The 10,920-nt window shown below is 51.0% G+C and overlaps 1 protein-coding gene across 4 annotated transcripts in view; it reads left to right on the top strand.

The window, feature by feature from the left end:
• Positions 1-2,224, top strand: part of PACSIN2 (protein kinase C and casein kinase substrate in neurons 2) — a 118,965-nt gene extending 116,741 nt beyond the window's left edge. For 3 of the 4 annotated variants that reach the window (XM_023734595.1, XM_023734596.1, XM_023734597.1), the window contains exon 11: positions 293-440. In XM_023734595.1, the coding sequence (XP_023590363.1) occupies positions 293-405 (113 nt within the window). In that variant the 3' untranslated portion in view covers positions 406-440. Of the gene's footprint in view, positions 1-292 lie in introns of all 4 variants that reach the window. The other variant, XM_004379990.2, reaches the window with a different exon arrangement.
• The last annotated feature ends 8,696 nt before the right edge of the window (positions 2,225-10,920 follow it).

The following is a 10,920-nucleotide window of genomic DNA, read 5'->3' as shown; positions in this document are numbered from 1 at the left end:
GGGGGGGCACACATCCTGCAGTATTAATCCTGTCTCCATGGGAGCCCTGATGACCACTTGCTCAGGGCTTGATGTGAGCCATGTGCGTCTTTAGATCCCTCAGAGGCCCGTCCGATGACAAAGCAGCCTGAGAGCCAGTTTAATAGGGAAATAAGCGGGCCCTCGCCACACCAACTGCCAGAAGAATGCGTGCCCCTCGCACCTCGGAAGCCGTCTGGGTCTGGGCTAAGGTGTGCAGGCCGGCTCTCTGACTCACCCCCCACCATGAGCCCACACCCTCTTTGTCTTGCAGGGGACGAGCTGACCAAGATAGAGGACGAGGATGAGCAGGGCTGGTGCAAAGGACGTCTGGACAACGGACACGTTGGCCTCTACCCGGCGAATTATGTCGAGGCGATCCAGTGACTGGGGCCAGCGGGCAGGCTGGCGGGGGGCTAGAGACAGCTGTTAGCTCCGTTAGCTGTTGGCCCATTGCAGCGGCACCTCCAGCACTCCCAGCTGGCCATGTGGGGCGTCCACTCCTTTTCCTGCAAAAGATGATGGTTCCGTTGCTCTTGGCTTCATGGTGTCCCTTGAAGGCAGACGAGTTGGTCATTTTACCAGAGCGCACAGAGATGCCTGAGCACAGGACGAAGTACAACAGAAATAGCCAGGCCCTCCCGCTCCCCCGCTGGCTGTGCTCATTGGTTTATGGATTTGTATGTTCTCTACCTTGTCTTTCCTTCTCTCCTCAAGCCAATGTGGTTACCACTGATTTCTGCTCCACCGATCACTGTCTCCGACGTGTCCCATCACGTCCATCCTAAATGAACAAACTCGTGCCATTTTCTGAGTGAAGATTTTGAGATTTTTAATTTAAAGGCTGTGTACAGTTATACTTTTTTATATACCTGTTCCTCCATTCATTTATTCTTAAATTATGGCATAAATTGATGTACACCAGTCTTGACAAAATGATCTATTTCCATGTTGTACTGTTAATCGCCCGTGCACTGCACAGGTTAAGCTGTGGGAAATGTAGCCTATTCAGACGGATGATGTTTGAGGCAAGAGGCCGAGAAAGATGGCAGCCATCTGCTTGTGAATGCCCTTCAAGTCCGGGAGCTTTGAATGCGCGTCCCAGAAGTAACCTGTGTAGGACTCGGAGAAGCTGCCATATTTAAAAACCATTTTCACTCTGTTCTTGCTTAAACTTGACTCTTTTGCAGATTAACAATTTCCTTAGTGATTCGGAAGGTTAAAAGTAAGAAGACCAACTTCAAGCCAATGTATCTGTAAAATAGATTAAGATGCTTTCTACTAGACTATCATGTCTTGGTGTATATCTGTATATATTATTTGATATACAGAGAATCTAAAGAGCTTGTCTACTGTGTTAATGAGAGTGAATGGCTTTTGACAGTGGGTTTGCCGTATTTTACCCAACTAACGCGCACCTTCTGTTTATTGGCCAACTGCGCCCTCCCCCTACAAGGTATTTTTGTAAGCTCACTATGCTAATTTATTTTTTTTTTACAGCTGTGTGTAAAAAAAAAATTGACATAGCAGCGGTGCTTATGAATATACCTCACCAGGAGAGGGCGCAGTTGGCAAATAAACGTAGAAAGCACGTGTTATTTGCATAAAAATACGATAATGCATAAACTGCTTGAAGCCCATGAACTTGGCACACGAGTCTGGCTGGTGGGCCAAGCTCTGAGGTGGAGAAGCCGGCTGTAGTGAAATCGCATCCACTCCGGCCAGCTGCGAGGCCCGTGTTTAAGTAGCCTTCGCCCTATGCGTAGCAGAACACTGTAAAAACTCCTGTGTCTTCCCAGCAGTGGCAGATTTCGCAGTCATCATATTCTTTGTGAGCAAACAAAGGCCGGGTCTCATCTGCAGCACCAGGGTCTCCCAAGCATCCTCAGTCCCCCAGAAGCAGAAGTGTGCGGCAGGAAGCTCCACTGTGATCGCAGAGTAGGGCGAGAGGGGACCCTCTATTTTGTGTGGCTCAGATCTGGTGAAGTTACTGCCGCCGCCAGCACAAGCTATGCATTGATAGTGTTTCCAGTCAGCTCGATGTCTTGCTTGGAAAGTCAATATGTGTACATGTTTGTCATGAAAACTTACCAGCAGAAATCCTCATACCTATGCTACAGATTTACCAAAAATTGTCACGTCTTTTAAGTTTAGGCGTTTCTTGAAACATATAGTATTTTAGAAAATCAATAAACAGTTGATCTCATGTGCGTGGAAATGTCTCCGTCGCGCGTATGCCTCCACCCTCATGTCAGTGGTGGGCCTGGTGGCACCTGTGTCTTCATTGGTGGTTACCAGTGTTGGAGCTGGGTGAGGCCAGGGCACAGGTCCTCTGCCCAGGGGCCATGGCCCTGTCCCACCACCCCTGCCAAGCCAGGGGGTGGGTGTTTGAGGCACCTGTGCCCTTGGGGTTTTCTCTGGGGTTTCCCCCTCCCAGAAACCTGCTCCTGCACAACCTGGACTTGCCCCGCTGTGGGTCGCAGGCTGGCGCTTCGCTCCTTGCGCCGGGGCGGAGCAGCAGGACTGGAAAACGTGCACACACGCGCGCGCGCACACACACGTCAGCATAGTGCCCCCTGTGGGCATGGGCCCTCCTGAGGAGCACAGTGAGGCAGGTGGGTGTCTGTTGGATGACGTGTGTCTGTTGGATGATGGCTCTCCTGGCTTCTGAGGCGGGGCCAGAGCCCATCAGGGCTTCCTGCTGCTCCAGGTGGGTACCAGCTTCTGCCCGTGCAGCCCGCGCATGTCCACTGGGAACAGCACAGAGACAGGGTAGGACAGGGTGGGTGGAGGAGCCGGAAGCAGGATCCTGGTGCCCGAGGGCCTGAGCTGCTCCCAGGGCCCCAGCCAGCCGCCTAAACACCACAGTGGAGACCATGGCCCCGAGCTGGCCGGGCCTGCTGTGCCGGCCAGTCCTGGGCACCCGGTGTGGTAAGCTCACCCAGTCGGTTACCCCCATTTTACAGAAGAGGAAACCGGTTTGGAAACCTGGGAGGGGTTCAGGTCCCGTGAGCAGAACTGCCATTCACACCCAGGTCTGTGGGATTTTCGAGGCCAAGCCCCTTCACTGCTGCCCTCTGCTGGCGGGTGAAGAGCAAACGAGAGCCCGGGGTGCTCCAACCTCAAATGTTCCATGAAACAGCCTGGGTGTTCACCGTCACCTCCACTCTGGGAGGTCCTTTCTCACAGCCCCTCACCCAATCCCCAGGTCCCCGCACCAGTCCCTGCGGCCACTTACCTGATTTCCCAAAGCCCCTCACTCCGTCCCCGCGACCCCACGCCCAATCCTGTAGTCCCTCACCTGATTCCCGAACCCCTCCCCCGTTCCTCAGCCATCCTGTAGGAAATCCTACAGGGCTCCTCACTGCCCGCCTCCTTCTCCTGTCCTGCCCACGGGGGTGGCCTTGGGAACCTCAGCTAGCCTCGGCAAGTCGCCCAGCCCCTCTGAACCTCAGTTTCTCAAGGCAAGAGTGATGCCTGGCTTCCCAGCTGGAGGGTTTGAGTCAGGCAACGGGCACTCTGTGACACCTCCATCCTCCCGGCCCCCCAGCTGGGACCCTCGGCATCCTTGGCTCCCCCTCCTGCACCCTCTACGCTGAGCCACCAAGGACTCTTTGCCCCACTTTCCTTCCCCTCCCCACAGCCACGCTCTCGCCAAACTGCCCCTTCTCTCCCTGGACCACTGCTGCCACCAACCGTTCACATCACCCTCAGGGGTCCCCAGCGGCCCTGAGCTGACTGCTGGCTCTTAAGGAAGTGTCAGTGAGCCAGCAGGGATCTGGCTCCCCAGTGGTCCCTGCAGACGGAGGACATGGCCAGCCTCTGCATCCCAGGCTTGGCTGCAGGGGCCGCATCTGCCTGAACACCTGCAAGGCCTCTTCCCACACCTGGCCTGGCCTTCATATCTGGAGGGGACCCCTCACAATCTGTCAGGACAGGGATGGGGAGGTTGAGAAGGGCCCCTGTGGACCACCTGACCAACCCCCTCATTGCTCATGGGGGAAACTGAGGCCATGTGAGGGGAAAGAGAGGCTTGCCCATGGTCATGGAGCAAGTGGTTGAGAGGCTGAGGGAGGCCTGGCCTGCGAGCAGCCCCTCCTGGCAGGGCATCAGCTGCCTCCTGCTTCCTGTTTATCTGCCCCTGGCCTGCAGTGGGCTAACTCATGCACTGACCAAGTGTTTATTGAGCACCTACTGTGTGTGAGACTATGGTGCCAGGACAAACATGAAGAGCTGGGCTCAGAGCAGAAGTCTCTCTAACACGGAGTGGGAGCCCAGAAGCCACTGGGGGGAAGGGCAGCAGCGCTGCTGATGCGGGTGTGCTGGGTTCCTGAGGTCACAGCCTGCGGGTCTTAGGAAATGAAGACAAACAAGGACCTCCCAACTCCCCAAGGCCCTAAGGGGCGGAGTAATCCCGGCTCCTTGAGCTGTTTCCACCCCTTCGGTGAAGGGTCGTGTCTTAGTCATCTACTGCTGCTGTAACAGAAATACCACAAATGAATGGCTTTAACAAACAGAAATTTATTCTCTCACAGTCTAGGAGGCTAGAAGTCGAAATTCAGGGTGCCAGCTCCAGTGGAAGGCTTTCTCTTTCCTGGCTCTGGGAGAAGGTCCTAGTCATCGATCTTCCCCAGTCAAGCTTCTCAGCACAGGGACCCCAGGTCCAAAGGATGCGTTGTCTCCTGGCTCTTGTTTCTTGGTGGTATGAGGTCCCCCTCTCTCTCTGCTCACTTCTCTCTTTTATATCTCAAAAGAGATTGACTTAAAATACAACCAAATCTTGTAGATTGAGTCCTGCCTCATTAACATAACTGCCGCTAATCCTGCCCCATTAACATTATAAACCAAAAACCAAACTCTTTGCTGTTGAGTCAATTCCGACTCATAGCAACCCTATAGGACAGAGTAGAACTGCCCCGTGGGGTTTCCAAGGAGCAGCTGATGGATTCCAACTGCTGACATTTTGGTTAGTGGCCAAACGCTTAACCACTGCGCCACCAGGGCCCCAATTAACATTATAGAGGTAGGATTTACAACACACAGGAAAATCACATCAGATCACAAAATGGTGGACAATCACGCAATACTGGGAATCATGGCCTAGCCAAGTTGACACATATTTTTAGCAGACATAATTCAATCCGTAACAGGTCACCTGACTCCCACCTGGGCAGGAGGTCAGGCTGGGGCAGATGATGGGGGAGAACCTCCAGCCGGGGCGACCTGAAGCCCAAGCAAGAGCCTGACCACCCCTGAGCCTCAGTTTTCGTAAAGTGGGGATGATGGGCCTGCCTAGGAGTGGGTTGTCCTCACCCCAGGAGGCCACATGTCCCTCTCCAGGCCTCGGTTTCCCCCATGACCTCCAGGCCAGGAGCTCTGGTGCTTGCAGTTGGTCCCAGCAGAGCAAGCAGAGCCCCAAGACGCAGATGGAGGTGACTCCGTGGCCAGCTGGGAAGACAGAACATACCAGCCTGCAGCTGAGCTATGAGGCTCATCCCAGCCAATCCAGGCCTGGGGCATGGTCTCAGCAGCACCATCAGGGGACAAGGCAGCTTCTCAGCCCACTGTTTCCAACCAGCCTCAGGATGGACATTTTTCAGTTCCACACTGGGCCTGTGCTGGGCACCGTCCCTGCAGTGGGTCCTATAAACCTCATCACATCAGATGAGCGCTGATTTACAGACGAGGAGACTGAGGCCCAGAGAGGTGCAGTGACTTGCCTCGGTCCACACAGTAAGTCAAGGGCAGAGCTGGGTCTCGAACTTGGGTGTGCCCCACTCCAAACAGCAGGTGCTCACTCAGAAGGCAGATGGTCTGTTGTCTAAACCAGTGGCTGTCAAACACTTGGGGGACTTCCTACAGCTCGGCTTGCTGATGGGACCCAGGGTTCACATATCTAGCAAGTCCCCAGGCGATGCTGGTCAGGGCCACTCGGGGCTGCCAAAAGTACCAGAAACTCCATGTACTTATAGGCTGGTTCATGTTCCAGCAAATGCTCCCTAACACCACCTTTGGGGTGCAGGAGCTGAACCCTGGGGACCCAGAGACTGATCAGCCTGAGGCCCAAGGGGTGGGGATGTCATGGACAAGGAGAGTACTGGGAGTGAGGGACACAGGCCAGTGTGACATCCGTCCCAGGCTATTCTCATGAGGACCTGGGCAATGGGCAGGGAGGGCTAGATGGCCGCGTCTGCCTCCCCACCCTCCCCATCTGCTGCCCCCTTCTCTGGGCCCCATGTGACCCAGTGCCCGGCAGTCTCTGCGGCCCTCTGGGTCTGTGGCCGCAGCCCCTCCACTGCCGCGGCCTCTGCAGGCCCTTCCAGCTGCCTCTTCCCTGACCTCACTGCTCCCATTCGTACCCCTGGGCCCCCGCTGCCCCCAGATCCCTGCAGAGGGGCATGCAAAGCTGGCAGGGTCATGTTCTGCCCACGATCTTTCTGGGAGAAGATTTTCGGGCTAGCATTCCACACCCAGGCAATCTAGCAATGAAACCTGAGGACAGACTGTCTTCAGGCATGTTAAGACCAAGATTTCCACTGCAGGAAGTTATGGAGAGTAGGATTGCAAAATGAGGATGTGAACTGAGAAAAAGGCAGCATGGGGTCCAGGAAACAGGGACTGCAGCAAAGGAGCAGGTGAAGGGAAGTCCCAGGGACGGAGGGGTAGAAGGGGGCTGTTCATTAAGGCAGTATGTGTCCTGGTTAAAGGAGTCCCTGAGTGGGGCAAACGGTGAAAGCGCTTGGCTGCTAACCAAAAGGTTGGAAGTTTGAGTCCACCCAGAGGTGCGTTGGAAGAAAGGTCTGGTGACCTATGTCCAAAAACTCAACCATTAAAAACCCCATGGAGCACAGTTCTACTCTGACACACGTGGGGCCGCCGTGAGTTAGAATCGACTCCATGGCAACGTTAAAGGGGGTGCCCTGGACTCCAGTGCCTGGATTCCCAGTCCCATACTCATCTGCTGTGTGTTCCTGTTGCTGCGGTAACAAATGACCACAAACTTAGTGGACAATGCAGTTCTGTAAGTTCTGTACAGTTCTCTACAGTTCTGTAAGTTATAAGACCAACATAGTTCTCCCTGGGCTAAAATCAAGGTGTCGGTGGGCTGCGTTCCGATCCTTTCTGGAATCTCTGGAGGAGGATCCATTTTCTTGCTTATTGGAGTTGTTGGCAGAATTCAGTGCACTGAGGTGCTGGTGTCCTTGCTGGCCATCAGCTGAGGGCTTAGAGACCACCGCGTTCCTTGCCTCCATCTTCAAAGCCAGCAACACCGGGTCGAGTCCCTCTCGCACTGAATGTCCTGTGCCTCGCTGTTCTCCTCTGAAAGTGAACATATTATTATTGGCTTCAAAGGTTGTCTGGGGACCACATAAGAACACGTGTGAAGCACACAGAACAGGGTGCAGCTCATAGGAAGAGTTCAATAAATTCTAGTTATGTAAAATTTAGGACTTATTTGGAAAAATTATTATAGGTTTTGACAGATGTTTTGCAACATTTGGGAAAAACTAGCAATAACTGATTTTGGTTCTACCACGCGTCTGTCGGTTGGTCGTACTACAGGGGCTTGTGTGTCGCTGTGATACTGGAAGCTTTGCCACAGGTATTTCAAATACCAGTAGGGTCACCCATGGTGGACAGGTTTCAGTGGAGCTTCTAGACTAAGACAGACTAGGAAGAAGGACCTGGCAACCTACTTCTGAAAAAATTGGCCAGTGAAAACCTTTTTTTAAAGTTTTTTTTTGTTTAATTGTTGTACTTTAAGTGAAAGTTTACAATTCAAGTTAGTCTCTCATACAAAAACTTATACACACATTGTTATGTGACCCTAGTTGCTCTCCCTATACTGTGACAGCACACTCCTCCTTTCCACCCCTGATCACCCGTGTCCATTCAACCAGCTCCTGAAGCTCTCCGCGTTTCTCATCTCACCTCCGGACGGGAGCTGCCTGTTTAGTCTCTTGTATCTACTTGAGCTAAGAAGCAGGCTCTTCATGAGTATCACTTTATGTCCCATAGTCCAGTCTAATCTGTGTCTGAAGAGTTGGCCAGTGAAAACCTTATGAATAGCAGAGGAACACTGTCTGATACAGTGCGGGAAGATGAGCCCCTCAGGTTGGAAGGCGCTCACAACAAGGTGGATTAACACAGTGGCTGCAGCCATGAGCTCAGCATAACGACTGTGAGGATGGCGCAGGCCCGGGCGGCGTTTCCTTCTGCTGTACACAGGGTCAGTACGAGCGGGAACCGACTCGACAGCACCTAACAACAACAACAACTTTGGTTAGCAATAGAAAGCTAACCAACAAATTGTTTAAATCAACCAATAAAATAGTTACCTAAACATTTTGCCTTTTAAAATGGAGAGCATTCGTGCTTCTCTAAGTGTGCCCTGCCTGAGCGCATAGGGTGGGTGGAAATCAGAGGACCCTGTTCACAATTCAACGAACTCCCTTCCAAGTGTATCTGACCTGCACAGAAACGATGGGTCTAAGAGAGAGTGTTCACTGTGTCCCCGTCAGCCCTAACTAAAGTCCAATGGTGTTGTCCTCCAGGGGCAAGGGACAAGATCTGGGCTTGTCTCCGCTTTGTGACTCAGCGTATGACTGCCTAGGCATGTCTGGCTTTTCCTTAAGGAAGCATTTGGCTTTCAGCTAACTCCTACTTCACCGTGAACGCAGTAAATAAACAAAATGCCCTTTCACCTGGCCACAGGCATACCAGGATGCCTTGATAGAAGATAAATACCCAGGGCGATTACACAGAGGCCATGTGGATGGGACCGTTTGTCTGGGCCCTCCTTCCAAAGCCCTCCTGGGTCTTAAAACCAAACGATAGTTTAGCTGAACGAGTAAAAAAAATCTGCCTTGAGCATTATGCTCTTTAAGAACTATCTATATGGGATCAAATTGACAACAACTTGAAAGTTTCAATAGGAATCTTAGGGGGCAATGAGTTTATGTTAATGGGAGGAACAGCTCAGGGAAGGAGAGGGAGAATGGTTGTACAACTCCAAGAATGTAAATCCACGTCACTAAACTGTACACGTAGAAATGGTTGAATTGGGGTATGTTTTGCTGTGTATATTCTCAACGATAACAAAATAAATAAAACAATAATAATAATAACAAAGCCCTCCTTCGTTCTCATGAGGACCCTATAGGACAGAGCAGAACTGCCCCATAGGGTTTCCAAGGCTGTAATCTTTATGGAAGCAGACTGCCACATCCTCCTCCCGAGGAGCGGCTGGTGGGTTCAAACTGCCGACCTTTCAGTTAGCAGCCGAGCGCTTAACTACTGAGCCACCAGGGCTCCTCCTTTGAAAGAAAAGAAAAAAAGATAAATCCCAAGGACAATCACACAGCAGGCCACGTGGGCCTGACTCTGTCTGGGTTCATCTGTCAAAGCCCTCCTTTGTACTGTCCCTCAGAGCTCAAGCCTCCCTTGTCCCCAGTTTTATTCTTCCGGGCTGTCCTTTCAGTTTTTTTTCTCATTCTCTAGAATTCTTACTAATTTTTGGTACCTTTAGAAGAGGCTCGCTCTCCTACTTATCCAGGCTAGAAATGGGGTGTTAGGACACTGCTTTGCAGAGAAGGCCTCAGACCTTCCCCATTGTGGTGGATAAACCCTTAATAATATATCTATCTGTCATCTATCTATCTATCTGTCATCTATCTATCTATCTATCTATCATAGTATTAGGTGGTTAAGTTCTGTGAAGAACACTTAGCTCCTTGATACAGCTAGATCAACCCATCTACTTTTGTGGGTCAGTGGTTAAGAGCTCAGCTGCTAACCAAAAGCTCGGCATTTCGAATCTACCAGCCACTCCTTGAAAACCCTATGGGGCAGTTTTACTGCGTCCTCTGGGATTGGAATCGACTCAACAGCAACGGGTTTGGTTTTTGGTTTATTGGAACATCTGGGGAAAATTAGCAATAACTACTTTTGGTTAGCAATAGAAAGCTAACCAAATTTCTTTGTAAAAAATCAGTAAAACGGTTACTTAAACATTTTGCCTTTTAAGATGAAGCATTCATGGTTCTCCAAGTGTACCCTGTCTGACCACATAGGGTTGGTGGAAATCCCAAAGGAATCTGCTTGACAGAGCAGAACTGCCCCATAGGGTTTGCAAGGCTGTAATCTTTTTTTTTTTTTTCTTTTTGTACTTTAAATGAAGGTTTACAGAACAAACGAGCTTCTCATTAAACAGTACACATATTGTTTTATGACATTAGTTAACAGCCCCACGACATGTCAACACTTTCCCTTCTCGACCTTGGGTTCCCTGTTACTAGCTTTCCTGTCCCCTCCTGCCTTCTAGTCCTTGTCCCTGGACTGTTGTGCCCCATTAGCCTCGTTTTATGGGGCTGTCTAATCTCTGGCTGAAGGGTGAACCTCGGGAGTGACTTCATTACTGAGCTAAAAGGGTGTCCGGGGGCCATACTCTCAGAGTTCCTCCAGTCTCTGTGAGGCCAGTAAGTCTGGTCTTTTTTTGTGAATTAGAATTTTGTTCTACATTTTTCTCCAGCTCTGTCCGGGACCCTCTGTTGTGATCCCTGTCAAAGCAGTCAGTGGTGGTAGCCGGGCTAGTTGTACTGGACTCAGTCTGATGGAGGCCGTGGTAGTTGTGGTCCATTAGTTTGGACTAATTTGGACTAATCTTTCCCTTGTATCTTTTTTTATATTTATATATAGTACTTTAGATGAAGATTTACAGAATAGTTTATCATTAAATAGTCAGTACACATACTGTTTTATGACATTGGTTAACAACCCCACGACATGTCAACACTCTCCCTTCTGGACCTTGGAGGACCTTTTTTTTTTTTGGTGAAAATATACATAGCCAAAGTTACAGCATTTCAAAAGTTTCTACATGTACAATTCAGTGACATCGAT

Source organism: Trichechus manatus, unplaced genomic scaffold, assembly GCF_000243295.1.
Source record: "Trichechus manatus latirostris isolate Lorelei unplaced genomic scaffold, TriManLat1.0 scaffold00069, whole genome shotgun sequence".
Taxonomy (NCBI): Eukaryota; Metazoa; Chordata; class Mammalia; order Sirenia; family Trichechidae; genus Trichechus; species Trichechus manatus.
This window is presented reverse-complemented; position numbering and strand designations above follow the sequence as displayed.